The sequence below is a fragment of the Ursus arctos genome, unplaced genomic scaffold (genome assembly GCF_023065955.2).
Source record: "Ursus arctos isolate Adak ecotype North America unplaced genomic scaffold, UrsArc2.0 scaffold_25, whole genome shotgun sequence".
Lineage (NCBI taxonomy): Eukaryota > Metazoa > Chordata > Mammalia > Carnivora > Ursidae > Ursus > Ursus arctos.
The window spans coordinates 318079-334626 of NW_026622930.1; the positions used below are offsets into that span (position 1 = coordinate 318079).

The 16548-nt window shown below is 45.3% G+C and overlaps 3 gene segments (V, D, J or C); all 3 read left to right on the forward strand.

Moving 5' to 3' along the window:
- The first annotated feature begins 218 nt into the window (after positions 1 to 218).
- On the forward strand, positions 219 to 1531 carry LOC125282243 (immunoglobulin heavy variable 3-23-like). The segment is given in 3 exon segments: positions 219 to 320; positions 424 to 737; positions 1472 to 1531. Coding segments are annotated over 3 exon segments (420 nt in total).
- Positions 1532 to 7782: 6251 nt separating this feature from the next.
- On the forward strand, positions 7783 to 8196 carry LOC125282258 (immunoglobulin heavy variable 4-61-like). The segment is given in 2 exon segments: positions 7783 to 7828; positions 7910 to 8196. Coding segments are annotated over 2 exon segments (333 nt in total).
- Positions 8197 to 14616: 6420 nt separating this feature from the next.
- On the forward strand, positions 14617 to 15214 carry LOC113250001 (immunoglobulin heavy variable 3-23-like). The segment is given in 2 exon segments: positions 14617 to 14722; positions 14826 to 15214. Coding segments are annotated over 2 exon segments (435 nt in total).
- Positions 15215 to 16548: the final 1334 nt, after the last annotated feature.

A 16548-nucleotide genomic window follows, 5' to 3' on the forward strand; every position in this document is an offset into this window, starting at 1 on the left:
AGTATATACTCTGGAAAGTTATATCATGAAATATAATTTTTTTCAAAAGTGGTCAACACCACCAAAACAAAGGCAGTCACATCTGTTCTGTTTACTGGCCTCTATGTCAGCGTAGATCCCAAGCTGAATATATAGTCAGAGGACATGCAAATAGGGCCCTCCATCTGCTGATTAAAACAGCCCAACCCTGACTCTGCAGCTGGGAGAGGAGCCCCAGACCCAGGGTTTCCAGGTGTTCCAATCAGTAATCAGGAGAGAACACAGACAGCTCACCATGGACTTGGTGCTCGGCTGGGTTTTCCTTGTTGCTCTTTTAAAAGGTAACTCATGCTGAACAAGAGACATGGAGTGTGTGAGTGGATCTGAGGGAGACTAACAGTGGGTGTGTGACAGTTTCCTGACCAGGATGTCTTGTGTCTGCAGGTGTCCAGTGTGAGGTGCAGCTGGTGGAGTCTGGGGGAGACCTGGTGAAGCCTGGGGGGTCCCTGAGGCTCTCCTGTGCAGCCTCTGGATTCAGCTTCAGTAGCTATGGCATGAGCTGGGTCCACCAGGCTCCAGGAAAGGGGCTGCAATGGGTCACAAGTATTAGCAGTAGTGGTGGTAGTTACACATACTACGCAGACTCCGTGAAGGGCCGATTCACCATCTCCAGAGACAACGGCAAGAACACGCTGTATCTGCAGATGAACAGCCTGAGAGACGAGGACACAGCCGTGTATTACTGTGTGAGTGACACAGTGAGGGGACATCAGTGTGAGCCCAGACACAAACCTCACTGTAGAAGGAGATCTGGACCAGCAGGGGGTGCACACTAGTCACCAGTTCTGTCCTTAAGCCCCAGGAGCAACTGCAGATGGAGGTTATGGGCAGGTTCCCTGTCAGGTTCTGGGGCTTCCTCTCCATAGAGCAGTTGCCCACAGGGACCCTCTCTGGACACATGATTCTGTGCTCACCTCTTCACTCTCTGACTTAGAAAATTTTTCTAACGTGAAGGCAGATATAGTAAAAACCACAAAAAAACCAGAGTCACTCACAATGTTTATTCCTGTCCCTAAATACCAATGAATTACAAATATCCTGGTGCTCACATCTGAACCTTCACAGGAATCCCAGCTGCACTCACTGTGCATCACAGGACCACCCAGCTCAACGTGCAAACATCCTAGAAGCAGCATTAAGTGCATGCTGGACATGAGGCTCCAGAGGCATCGACAATGCAAAGCAAGTGCAGAATGTGTCTTGGTGGGGGTCACCGTCATAAACCAAATCACAGCATCAATGTTAGTGACAACGTGGGAAAGCAGTGGATATCTTCCTGGTGTTGTCTGGATGTGCAATCTGAAGATCTCTCTCTCTCTCTCTCTCTCTCTCTCTCTCTCTCTCTCTCTCTTTCTCACACACACACACACGCACACACACACTGACTACACAAGGGTATAAAACCTTTAACACGTTCACCTGATTTCTCTAGGAAATGTGGTCCTACAACAGAAATACACAGATACAGGAAGAACTCAAGAAGCAAGAATAATCTGAGATAAGCAACTTAAATTTACACCTAAAGGACCTAGAGAAAGTACAACTGAAGCCTAATACAGCTGAAGGAAGGAAATAAAGATTGGAGAAAAAATAAATATGAATAAATGTTATAAAAACTAAAAAACAACACAACAGATCAGAAAAAGTGTTATACACAAGTAACGAATCATGGAACACTACATCAAAAACTAAGAATATAGTGTATGGTGACTAACATAATAAAAAAATATTATAAAAAGAAGGAAACCAAGGTTAAACACTATAAAAATGTCTATCCTGAACAGAGGAACTTACACTCTCAATGCCAGCTCTAATAAAATACCATCGGCATATTTCAAAGAGCTGGAACAAACAATCCTGAAATTTGTATGGAACCAGAAAAGACCCGAAAATGACTAGGGAATGATGGAAAAGAAAGCCAAAGCTGGCAGCATCACGTTGCCTGACTGCGAGCTATATTCCAAAGCTGTGATCACCAAGACAGCACGGTACTGGCACAAACACACACATACATCAGTGCATCAGAAAAGAGACTCCAGAAACGGACCCTCAAATCTATGATCAACTAATCTTGGACAAATCAAGAAAACAATATCCAATCGAAAAAAGTTAGTCTCTACATTAAGTGTTGCTGGAAAAACTGGACAGCTACATAGAGAAGAATGAAATGGACCATTCCGTTACACCCTACACAAAGACAAACTCAAAATGGTTGAAAGACATCAATGTGAGCCAGGAATCCATCAAAATCTTTGAGGAGAATATAGGCAGGAACCTCTTCGACGTCAGCCACAGTAACTTCTTTCAGAACACATCTCCAAAGGCAAGGGAAACAAGCAAAAGTGAAATTTTGGGACTTCATCAAGATAAAAAGCTTCTGCACAGGGGCGCACGGGTGGCTCAGTCGTTAAGCATCTGCCTTCGGCTCAGGGAGGGATCCCGGCGTCCTGGGATCGAGCCTCACATTGGGCTACCTGCTCTGCTGGAAGTCCGCTTCTTCCTCTCCCACTCCCCCTGCTGTGTTCCCTCTCTCACCGGCTGTCTCTCTGTCAAATAAATAAATAAAATCTTTTTTAAAAAGCTTCTGAACAACAAAGGAAGCAGACAACAAAACTAAAGGGCAGCCCAGAGAATAGGAGAAGATATTTGCAGATGACATTTCAGATAAATGGCTGATATCCAAGATCTCTAGGACTTTTCAAACTCAACACCAAAAAAACAAAAAAAAACCCAGTCAATAAATGGTAGGAGACATGAGCAGACACTTCTCCAAAGAAGACAAACAAATGACTAACAGACACATGACACAATGTTCAACATCATTAGCCATCAGAGAAATTAAAATCAAAACCACCTGGAGATACCACATTACACTAGTTAGAATGGCAAAAATTGGCAAGGCAAGAAAAAAAATGGTGCAGAGGATGTGGAGAAAGGGAAACCCTCTTACACTGTGGGTGGGAATGCAAGTTGTTCCAGCTACACTGGAAAACAATATGGAGGTTCCTTAAAAAGTTAAAACTCGAGCTACCCTATGACTCAGCAATTGCACTAGTAGGTATTTTCAACAAACAGATACACAGTAGGGAAAAGAAGGGTCATACACACCCCAATGTTCCTAGCAGCATTGTCCACAATAGCCAAACTGTGGAAGGAGCTGAGATGCCCTTCAACAGAAGAATGGATAAAGAAGATGTGGTCCACACACACAATGGAGTATTACGCAGCCATCAGAAAGGATCAACCATTGCATCAACATGAATGAAACCGGAGGGGTTATGCTAAGTGAGCTAAGTCAGCAGAGAAAGACAATTATCACTTGGTTTCCTTACAAGTGGAATATAAGGAATAGCATGGAGGACATTAGGAGAAAGAAGAGGGAAAAGAAGGGGGGAATTAGAAGGGGAGATGAACCATGAGAGACGATGGACTCCAAGAAACAAACTGAGGGTTTTACAAGGGAGGCGGGTGGGGGCATGGGCAGGCCTGGTGACGTTTATTAAGGAGGGCACATATTGGGAGGAGTTAACATGGCAGAGGAATAGGGGTCCCCCTTTTCAGCTGGTCCCGAGTCGCGCTGGATATGCACCAGACCATAATGAAAACCCACGGAATCAGCCCAAGATGCAGAAAGATAAATCTGAATCTCCAGAAATGAACATCTCCAGCACTGAGTATTGAGGTACGAAGAGGGGAGCCGTGAATCCACGCACAGAAATCGGAAGATAAACTAAAGGGAGAGGGGCGCAACGCCGTCGGGAGCCAGGAAGCAGTAGCCACCTGCACTGGGGAGCAGGCCAGACTTGTGGACCCGCACCCACGAGTGCACAGACTGAGACCGTGAGCCTGGGCACGCCCCTGTGACCAGACTGAAAATGGCCTCTCCAGAGTACGCGCGAATCACTGAAAGTGGGAGCTGAGCGGCGCGCAGGGGAACTGGGGCAGCTGTCGGTTTTAGACACACAAAGAACAGAGACATGCTGGCCCTGGAAGTGAGGGCTGGGACACCGGCTGTGGGGCACACAACACAGGACACTGCAGGGTGTTCAGCAGCACCGACAGAAACAGAGTTAAAGAGGCCAGAAGAGCCCAGTGGAGAGCAGAATGAGATCTCTCTGTTCTGAGACAGAGGCTAGGATTCGGCCACTGCTGCTCTGACGATCAGAAGAGGCACAGCAAACTGCCAGGGAAAGCCGCCAGAGAAGAAAAGCCTGGAAATACTGGCTCAGTGTGCCCATCCCCATCCCCCCTCGCAGGGGACAGGGAGACTCTACCCAAACAGGGTTCCCTGAGTATCAGCGCGACAGGCCTCTCCCCCAGAAGGCAGGCTGAAAAATCAAGAAGCCCACATCCCTAAGGTCCCTATAAAACAAGTGCGCACTGCCTTGGTCCTGAGCAATAATTTGAGCTCTGGGCAACCCCGCAAACTCTCCTCATCAGAATGAGGAAAAGGAAAATCTCCACCCAGCAAAAAAAAAAAAAAAAAAAAAAAAAAGAGTCTGCGGCCTCTGCCACAGAACTGATGGATATGGATATAACAAAATTATCAGACATGGAATTCAGAGTAACAATGGTCAAGATGATGTGTAGACTTGAAAAAAATATTAACAAAAATATTAACGAGAATATAAAATCTCTAAGGGCAGAAATGAGGGCAAATCTGGCAGAAATTAAAAATGCTATGGTGAGGAGGGCAGGTATTGCATGGTGCACTAGGTGTTATACACATCTAATGAATCATCGAACTTTACAGCAAAAACCAGGGATGTACTCTATGGGGACTAACATAATATAATAAAAAATATTTTAAAAAATAAAAACTAAAAATGCTATGAATCAAATGCAGTCAAAACTAGATGCTCTGACGGCCACGGTACATGAGGCAGAAGGACGAATTAGTGAACTGGAGGATGAGATGGTAGAAAGAAAGTTGAGACAGAAATTTAGCTCAAAAAATCCAATCTCAGGAATGTAGGTTACGGGAGACTCAATGAACCGTTCCAATGTCAGAATCATCGGCATCCCTGAGGGGGTGGAGAAAGAGAGAGGTCTAGAAGAGATATGTGAACAAATTGTAGCTGAAAACTTCCCTCATCTAGCAAAGGAAACAAGCATTTGTAGGAAGATCGGTAGGAGAAGAAAGGGATAAAGAAAGGGGGGGTAATCAGAAGGGGGAATGAAGCATGAGACACTATGGACTCCGGGAAACAAACTGAGGGCTACAGAGGGGAGGGGGGGTAGGGGAATGGGATAGGCTGGTGATGGGTAGTAAGGAGGGCACATATTGCATGGTGCACTGGGTGTTATATGCAACTGATGAGTCATGGAACTTTACATCAAAGAGCAGGGATGTACTGTATGGTGACTAACATAATATAATAATAAAAGAAGATTATAAAAAAAAAAGATCTGTGTCTTGATGCCCCGCAGTGTTGATCCCCTCTGCGACCCTGATGTGCTGGCCCTACATGGGGAGGGGCATTATATATTCTAATGGTAAACCCCTGTGACTCAGTTGGACTGGGTGTGAGACGGGACCTTCATGAGGTGTTCCAGAGATTACCTCATTCCTTAAGCACAGGACACCCCATGAGAAAGCTCTTCCCTGTTGCAGGTGCAGAGTGGGGTGTGGGACTGGCAGCATCATGGCTTCCAGGATCTGCAGGAACATGAGGTCCAAGATCACATCTGAGGGTCTGTGCTTTACCCGTGGGGACCAGGGCACCCCATCAGTCGTGCCAGCTGGAATCTGTGGGTGTTCAGAGACTCAGGAATCTGACCTCCTTCCTTTGGCTCATCCCATCACCTCAGGGCAAACTGTAAACGAGGAGCTTGACATTGGTAATTCCGTAAAGTACTTGCTCATACTAGGGAACAAAGGATGCCCAGAGAAGGAACAATGAAGACAGAAATGATGAAATAAACAAGAAAAGCAGTATATCACTATGAATTGTATCAGGAGTTCTCAGTGGAATCGAAGAAAGCAAACAACGTGAACCCGCTAATTTGTAACCTTACAAGAATCTTTCCCCTACTACCATGTGTGTTGAAATCTCCTGTGTGTGAGACAGAAGTTAGGAGGAGAGGAAAAGAGAGAGAACATGCAACAGAGAAAATGACTTTTCCATTACAGATTCATAAATCATAAAGTCTTTATAATACATGCAGGAACCTGTCCATGAGGACCTCAAAGGACAGAGAAATCAAGGTAAAGAAGCTCCATACTCCAGATGCTGTGTGAACGTTCACGTCCAGCTTCCCCTTCATCCTCCTCTTTCCCATGAGGATTTGAGGTCTGGATGGAGATGGGGGCACATCCTGGGGCTTGGACCCCTTTAGATGCCTGTGTAGTAGGGTCGGCATGTCTCACGTTCTGTGGGAAGGGAACACCTCTCTACCGACTCAGTTAAATGTGTTCCTCCCTAGAACCATCTGAGTACAGGACCATATGGGTTGGATTTTAGGTGTTATTTTTTATTTAAATTCATTTAGCCAACATATAGTACATCATTAGACTCAGCTGTAGTGTTCAACAATTTATCAGTTGCATATAAACATTTCTGTTCCATGGATGTAACTAGAGCGTATCGTTCTGAGTGAAATAAGTCAATCAGAGAAAGACAAATATCACATGGCTTCACTCATACGTGGAACATAAGAAAAAGTGCAGAGGGGGGCGTCTGGGTGGCAGAGCGGTTAAGCGTCTGCCTTTGGCTCAGGGTGCAATCCCGGTGTTATGGGATCGAGCCCCACATCAGGCTCCTCTGCTGGGAGCCTGCTTCTTCCTCTCCCACTCCCCCTGCTTGTGTTCCCTCTCTCGCTGGCAGTCTCTACCTCTGTCAAATAAATAAATAAAATCTTTTTAAAAAAGTGCAGAGGATTATAGGGGAAGGGAAGGAAAACTGAATGGGATGTCATCAGACAGGAAGACAAACCAAGAGAAACTCCTAACTATAGGAAACAAACTGAGGGTTAGGGAAGGGAGGTGGGTGGAGGCATGGGCTGACCGGGTGATGGGCATTAAGGAGGGCACCTGATGTGATGAGCTCTGGGTGCTGTACACAACTGATAAACTATTGAACACTACATCCGAAACTAATGATGTACTATGCGCTGGCTAGTTGAATTTAAATAAAATTTAAAACAAGAGGAAAAGAAGAAACGCATACCCACTTAACACCCAATCCCTCTGCCTTGCTATCCACATGGATGAGCTTGTTTCCTTATGTAAATCCTTGCGTATAGTTCCTAACACACCCTTTTGTAGATGGAGACGTAGGCCATCATCCAGGACCCCATATCTGATTAGGAGAGAATGACCCTAAGAACGCAAGCAATCACGGTCTGGACCCTGGACTACTGCCTCATTCTCCAGGTATGTGAACAGGTGAATCTGAAGGTTAAATTTGCAGCCCACAGTCAAACAGCCCGACAAGAGAACACAAGAGAACCTTCGTGAGGTTTCCAAATCTTCATCAACTCCAGCACAAACCCACTCAAGTAACTGGGGCTGGAGAACAGTTCAGGCAGAACTCAGCCTAGATCACTAGGAACAGGCTCAGGGGGTCTTCACAGCACCCACCGTGGGGACACCAAGAACTAGTGATTGTCACCAGGGCTCAGGATCTTTTAATGCTTCCCCGTCTCTGCGGGGACCCACATGCAAATCACCTGGGTGCTCCCAGAAGATATCGGCATCACAGGCAGAGGCCAGCGTGCTGGGTCTCCATCCTGCAGACAGCCATGCAGATGCTGTGGTCCCTCCTCTGCCTTCTGGCAGCTCCCCTGGGTAAGGGTCTGGACGCTCTGGGATAGACGGGGGCCTTTCTGTGGGATGGGACCGACTCACCATGACTCTCTTTGTCCCTAGGTGTCCTGTCTCAACGTACACTTCAGGCGTCAGGCCCAGGACTGGTGAAGCCCTCACAGACCCTCTCTCTCAACTGTGTTGTCTCTGGGGGCTCTGTCACCAGCAGTTACTATTGGAACTGGATCCGCCAGCGCCCTGGGAGAGCACTGGAGTGGATGGGGTACTGGACAGGTAGCACAAGCTACAACCCGACTTTCCAGGGCCGCATCTCCATCACTGCTGACTCGTCCCAAAACCAGGTCTCCCTGCAGCTGAGCTCTGTGACCACCGAGGACAGGGCCGTGTAGTACTGTGCAAGAGGCACACAGAGGAGACATCAGTGAGAGCCCAGTCACAAACCTTCCTGCAGGGACATAGTAGGCGCAGGACAGCAGGGGCCCTCAGAATCCACCAGGGAGAGCTCAGGACACCAGGGGGCTCTCAGGACACCAGGAGGAGCTCAGGTCACCAGGGAGATCGCAGGTCACCAGGGGGTGCTCAAGATCAGGGGCACTCAGGAGACAAGGGCACACTCAGATCAGCGTGTGGCACTCAAGACCCACAAATACACTTTCCACACCAGCAGCAGGTGCAGGTGGAGAGTAAACGCTTGTCTCCTGTCACCGTGTGGGGCATCCTCTCCATAAAACACTTTCCCCAGAGGCCTCTCTCGAATAATGATTTCATCTTACTCTTACATCTGTGAATACAAAGGTTGGTTGTAACAGGAGAAAACTATACTTCCATGCACAAAAAGCAGAACGTCACTTACATGGCTTCAGCTTTTCCCTAAATGACAATTAGATACAGACATTCTGATGTCAGTCTGCCAAGTCTGTAAAAGTTTCAGCAGGACTCAACAACACAGCAGCACACAAACCAGTGTACGACCGACGAGCCAGTAAAATACAGTTCATGCTGGACATCAGGCACAGAAGCATCATGAAGCCAAAGCCAGAGGAGAACGGCCCTAGTGTGGGGGTGTTGTGTGACACCATGCTCACAGCATCTAGGTAGCTGACATCATCCAGAAGCAGAGGGACCCCCACCAAGCTTGATACAGTTGGTGAATCAGATGATACGACACACATGGGAGAATACACAATGCTTATCGATCTCAGGGAATGTCACACAGCGTGTCAGAAATGCTTTAATAAAACCAGGAAAGGACATGACATCAGGGATTTTCTCGTGGCTCAGTGCTGGAAAATCCCAAGGGATCTATAACATCAAAGGCACAGAATCTCGGCTTTCCTATCCAATGTCCCATGTGTGGTGCAGGAGAAGACAGAGCAAGGGGGCTTCTGGTGTAGTAATGAATCATCAGAAGATAAAGTCTCATGCCTAATTCCATGCAACTAGAAAAATAAGTGAAAAGGAAGAGAACTGGTCAAATAGGTAAAGACCACCTGAGTCCTTAGAAAATGAGAATGATAACATATAAGCTGACAATACTAATAAGGAAGCTATTAGAAGTGGACTGAGGTCTTGCCGGGTGTCTGCAGTGGAAGCTGTCCACTCCCCAAGGTCACCCACTGGTTCTGAAGGTTCTGTGTTCACCGTGTGCACGCAGACACCAGAAGCTTCTACTGGATCCATGAGATCCTCACTTTGAGGTGCTAGAGGGGAGGGGCCTTTCATCTGCAGGGAATCGCTCATTGATCCTCAGTTGTTGACTTCAGCTCAATGTGTGTGACCTCCACCATCCTAAATAGAAACCTAATGACAGTGAGATGGGATGAGGAGTTGGGCCTCAGGGAGGCACTTAGGTCAGGAGGGTGCTGCCTCATGATGGGAGTAGTGCCCTTACACACCATGACTGAGAAAGCTTCCTGCCCCCTGACCCCATGTGCGGTGACAGGCAATGGACAGCCCAGGATGAGGGTGCTCTTCAGACATCACATCTGCCTGCACCTTGTCCTGAGTTTTCCAGACTCCAGCACTGTGAGAAATGAGGTCTGTTGTTTAAAACCACCCAGTCTGTGTACAGTGTTACAGCAGCTGGAACAGAATAAGACATTTCTTTTTTGATAATGATTTCATTTATTCATTTATTTGACAGAGAGAAACACAGCCAGTGAGAGAGGGAACACAAGCAGGGGGCGTGGGAGAGGAAGAAGCAGGCTCCCAGTGGAGCACGGAGTCTGATCTGGAGATTCGTCCCCGGACAACGGGATCACGCCCTGAGCTGAAGACAGACGCTTAATGACTGAGCCACCCAGATGCCCCAAAATCAACATTTCTAAAAACAAGTATTTAGATGCCCAAATCCCCTTCTTGCCTCAGCTCAGCAGATGGCTGCCAGGCTATTCTCATCCCAGTCAATGTTGAGATTTACTCTCTGGGGAGGTCTCTGAACTGCAGGATACCAGGCACATGTCCTAAGCCTTAGTCCTTAGCCCCTAACCCTAACCCCAAATCTAACCCTAACGTAACACAAACAGTAACCGTAAACATTACATGATGAGGGAATTGAGTAAATAAATGAATAAATACGAATTCCCATGTGTGAAATTGAGTTCCATGAATATCTACATAATAAGAAAACCCCCAAAGCTAAATAAAGTCCCTCATCGATGCAAAGGTACTCCCCCACATCTACTCCAGGTTAGTTGTTGCCGTGGAGACCATATAAATAATACATTCTCTGAACTCACACCTTCAAGTGAGGCTAGGAAGCAACTTGATTGAAATACCAGAAACTGGAAATGATCCCAATCCTAAACAACTGCTTTAAAAAAATAAAATTCTCCTGTGTTCATTGTCTGGAATGCTGCCAGGAATTAATAGTGATTTTTGCTACACACAGCAAAACGGATGTGATCTCAAGGATTGATGCTGAGCAAACTAAGCCTTAAAAATAAAAGCACATATATCATAATAAAACATCTATACATCCTAGAAAATTAAAGCTAGTCTACAGTAACAGAGAAAAATCAGTAGTTATGTGGGAACAGGGTGAAGAAGAGAAGACAGGAAGGAGGAATTCTAGGAGATACAGGAAGATGTAAGAGGAATCTATTTTCTCACGTGATAATGTTGAGTCTAACATCAGTGATGACCATATCATGCACTCTGCACGTGTGCAGTGCATCCTGTGTCAAGTACACGCATCACAGCCATTACAGATTCTCACACAGATGACTCAGGAGCCACAGAGACATAGTGACATGTTAGAGACTTGAAAGTACACCTGCACAAACCCTGATTCTCTCTGCACTTCAGGTAAAGTCCGGAAACAATCATCCTGTCCCCATCACAGGACGAGTTCCACATTCGTCATCAGCCTGCCCACTCTGTCCTGCAGGTGGTTCAGGGAGGCAGCAGGTGCTGTGAGTGGAGCTCAGGTCCACGTCCTGGGCGCATTCTCACCCCAGAGCTGCTCTTGGACACCTCACAATCCCTCTGCACTTCTGGGAATAGGTTCACATCTCTTTATGCAGTAACACGACACCTAGGCCCCAAGATTTGTGTGAATATGTAAAAACTAAGCAGCACACCGAGCCCAAGTGTGTATTCTGCAAAGTCATATAATCAAAAATCCGAGTTTCCCAAATGTCACTAGCACCAAATCAAAGGCATTCACTTCTGATCTGGTCAGTGCTCTGTCAACATAGATCCCAAGCTGGCTATAGAGTCAGAGGACATGAAAATAGGGCCCGCCCGTCACTGATTAAACCAGCCCAGCCCCGACCCCAGCAATGGGAGAGAAGCTCCAGCCCCAGGATCCCCAGGTGTTCCCATTCAGTGATCAGGAGAGAACACAGAAAACTCACCATTGACTTTGTGCTTGGCTGAGTTTTCATGGACACTATTTAAAAGGTAATTTATGGTGAACAAGAGACACTGCATATGTACATGCATATGAGTGAGAGAAACAGTGGATGTGACACAGATTCCTGACCAGGATGTCTTGTGTTTGCAGGTGTCCAGTGTGAGGAGCAGCTGGTGGAGTCTGGGGGGGTCCCTAAGACGATCCTATGCAGCCCCTGGATTCACCCTCAGTAGTTCCTGGATGAACGGGGCCTGGCAGGCTCCAGGGAAAGGGCTGCAGAGGGTCTCATGTATTAGCTATGATGGAATTAGCACAGGCTGGGGAGCCTGGGGACATGAATGTGTAACTGTCTCCGGAGCAGGAGGACAGGAATATTTTAGATCATGCATGCAGGAAGGAAGAGTGAGGGAGTTAACCATCACACATCAACCTTTGGTAAACCTGGGCATCCATATGCATCTCTGTAAATCACACTCATTCTGAATATAAAGAAAAGAACACGGTCATAACTTCACCTTCTATGATACACATCTCCTGCATGTAACCAAGAACACAAAATCCCTTTACCACAGTAAAGAAAAACATTGATAATCATATATTACTATCAGGGGACTTCAACACCCCCCTCACAGCAATGGACAGATCATCTAAGCAGAAGATCAACAAAGAAACAAGAGCTTTGAATGACACATCACACCAGATGGACCTCACACACATATACACAGCATTCCATCCTAACACAACAGAATACTCATTGTTCGTGAGTGCTCATGGACATTATTCCAGAATAGATCACATCCTGGGTCACAAATCAGGTCTCAACAGATACCAAGAGATTCCGATCATTCCCTGCATATTTTCAGACCATGAGGCTTTGAAAGTGTAAATCACTGTGAAATCATTCACAACAGGGAATTTGGAAGTGAAAAGCACCCTACTAAAAAATGAATAAGTGAACAAGAAAATTAAAGAAGAATTTAAAATATGGACTCTGGGAAACAAACTGAGGACTTCGGGGGGAGGGGGAATGGGATAGGCTGGTGGTGGGTAGTAACGAGGGCACGTATTGCATGGGGCACTGGGTGTTATACACAAGTAATGAACCATGGAAGTTTACATCAAAAACTAGGGATGTACTGAATGGTGACTAACATAATGTAATAAAAAATACTATTATGAAAAAAAAAGATTACGGACCAAATGCTACTCAGGAATAAGGAAAGATTGAGGCACTTAATGAATGGCAGAGGCTAACATAGGTGGGATAAAATTTCTTTGGGGATATTTTAGTTCTGTGAAAGTCATGTTTATGAATTTCCTGTCATATTGTCCCTTTGATCTTTTAAAACGTGAAATAGAAAATAAATGTCCTAAGCACAGGTAACGTTGAATAAACAAATGTTTGAGAATGGCAATCAGACCACTAATAATGGCACATGCATTCAGAGAGGAGATTGCAAAGAGGTACACATGCTACTGCGAGAAAATGACTAAAACAATAAACGCTTAGCTCAAATCCTGAATGTTGAACAGTATTAAAAAATCAAAAGGAAAGGACTGAAATCAAGTGTAAAATTAAAATGTAATCATATAAATTTCATCAATAAATCATCTTCGCTTATTAAAAATCAAAGTCATGGAAGCAAAGGAAAAGGAAACACAGCTGTTCAAAACCTTTAGGAAACAACAAAGGTGGTCCTAAGGAAGAAGTACACTGAAATACATCCCTCTCTCAAAAATTGAGAAAAACCTCAAATCGACAAGCAAACTGTACACCTAAAGGAGCTGGAGAAAGAACAGCAAATAACACCTACCAAGGAGAAGAAGAGAAATAATAAAGATTAGAAGAGAAACCAATCCAACAGAAACCAGAAAAACACTAAAACAGATCAATGAAACAAATACATTCTCTGAGCTCCATATCTACATCTGCAGTGAGAAGCAAATTTATTATAATATCAGAAACGGGAAAAAATTCTTACCCGAACCAACCACTTAAAAAATAAAATTCTGCTATTTCACTCTAAGGAAAGCTGCCAAACACTAAAATACATCATTCTTGCTACAGACAGCAACATGGCTGAATTCTCAAGTATTTATGCAGAGAAAAAAGTCCTACAAATGAAATTACACACACTATAATTGCACATTTATAAACCCCTCAAAATTAAAACTAGTTTAAGTAACAGGAGATATAGCCAAGGTATGTGGGGACAGGGTGAGAAAGGGAAGGAGGAGGAGGAATTCCAGGGAAAATACAGGAAATTTTAGTGAGAAGTGGTTTGCTCACTCTGGATAATGCTGGTTGTGACTCCAGTGTTTATCATATGACACATTCTGCATGTGTGCAGTGCATCCTGTGTCCAGTACACTCATCAAAACTAATAAACACAGAGATGACTCAGGAGGAACATATAGGTATTGACATGTTAGAAAATACACCTGCATGAACCCTGATTCTCCCCTTAATTTAAGTAACTCTAGAGCAGGTAAAATCATCCTGTCCCCATTACTCGAGGGGTTCAACATGTCTCACGAGGTTGCCCTCTCTGACCTCGGTGTTCAGGGGCAGGAGGTCGTCCTTGAATACTGGGGCTCATTCTACCCCTGAATGTGTTCCTGGACACCTCACAAACCCTCTAAAATTCTAAGTGTAGGTTTATGATTCATTTTTCACAACATGACACCTATCCTGCAAGATTTGTGTGAATATGTAAAAACGAAGTCCCACATGGAGGCTACATACAAACAGGGGAAAGTTAAATAATGAAATATGGTATTTTTTCAAATGGTCAATACCTACAAAACAAAGGCAGTCACATCTCTTCTGGGTACTGGCCTCTAAGTCAGCATAGATCCCAAGCTGAATATATAGTCAGAGGTCATGCAAATAGGGCCGTCCCTCTGCTGATTAAAACAGCCCAACCCTGACTCTGCAGCTGGGAGAGGAGCCCCAGACCCAGGGTTTCCAGGTGTTCCAATCAGTATCAGGACAGAACACAGAGAGCTCACCATGGAGTTGGTGCTCGGCTGGGTTTTCCTTGTTGCTCTTTTAAAAGGTAACTCATGCGGAACAAGAGACATGGAGTGTGTGAGTGGATCTGAGGGAGACAAAAAGTGGGTGTGTGACAGTTTCCTGACCATGTTGTCTTGTGTCTGCAGGTGTCCAGTGTGAGGTGCAACTGGTGGAGTCTGGGGGAGACTTGGTGAAGCCTGGGGGGTCCCTGAGACTCTCCTGTGCAGCCTCTGGATTCACCTTCAGTAGCTATGGCATGCACTGGGTCCGCCAGGCTCCAGGGAAGGGGCTGCAGTGGGTTGCAGTTATTAGCAGTAGTGGTGGTAGCACATACTACGCAGACTCCGTGAAGGGCCGATTCACCATCTCCAGGGACAACGGCAAGAACACGCTCTATCTGCAGATGAACAGCCTCAGAGCTGACGACACGGCCGTGTATTACTGTGCAAAGGACACAGTGAGGGGACATCAGTGTGAGCCCAGACACAAACCTCACTGTAGAAGGGGATCTGGACCAGCAGGGGGTGCACACTAGTCACCAATTCTGTGCTTAAGCCCCAGTAGCAGCTGCAGGTGAAGGTTATGGGCAGGTTTCCTGTCAGGGTCTGGGGCTTCCTCTCCATAGAGCAGTTTCCCCCAGGGGCCCTCTCCTCAGACGTGATTCTGTGCTTACCTAAACACTCTATGGCTTAGAAAATAATTTAATGTGAAAACGGCTATAGTAAAAACCACAAAATACAGAGTCACTCACAATGTTTATTCCTGTCCCTAAATACCAATGAATTACAAATATCCTGATGCTCATCATCTGAACCTTTACAGGAATCCCAGCTGCACTCACTGTGCATCACAGGACCACCCAGCTCAACGTGCAAACTTGCTAGAAGCAGCATTAAGAGTCTGCAGGACATGAGGCTGCAGAGGCATCAACAATCATAGACAAGTGCAGAAAGAGTCTTGGTGGGGGTCACTGTCTTAAACCAAATCACAGCATTAGTGTTAGTGACAACTTCCTGGTGTTGTGTGGATGTTGATTCTGAAAAGATCTCTCTCTCTCTTTCTCTCTCTCTCTCTCTCACACACACACATACACACACACACACGCGCTCCCAGTCACTACACAGAGGGATAAAACCTTTATCACCTTCACTTAATTTTCTAGGAAATGTGGTCCTAAGACAGAAATAATCAGCACAGAGGAAGACCTCAAGAAGCAAGAAAAATCTCAGATAAACCACCTAACCAGAGAATGTACAACAAGTGAACACTAAATATAGCACAAGGAAGGAAGTAGTAAAGATTAGAGCAGAAATTAAAAAAATAAATAGTATAAAAACTAAAAAAAAAAAAAACAGAAAAGATAAAAAACCAAGAATAAACATTGTTGAAATGTCTATCCTGAACAGAGGAACTTACACTTTCAATGCCATTCCTATTAAAATACCATTGACATTTTTCAAACAGCCCAAACAAACAATCCTGAAATTTGTATGGAACCAGAAAAGACCCTAAATTGACAGGGGAATGATGGAAAAGAAAACCAAAGCTGGCAGCATCACGTTGCCTGACTTCAAGCTATGTTACAAAGCTGTGATCACCAAGACAGCATGGTACTAGCACAAAAACACACAGCTCAATGCAACAGAAAGAGAGAGTCCAGAAATGGACCCTCAACTCTATGGTCAACTAATCTTTGACAAATCAAGAAAAAAATATCCAATGGAAAAAAGACAGTCCCTTCAATAAGTGTTGCTGGGAAAACTGGACAGCTACATATAGAAGAATGAAACTGGACCATTCCCTTACACCCTACACAAAGATAAAATCATGGTGGATGAAACACCTCAATGTGAGACAGGAAACCATCAA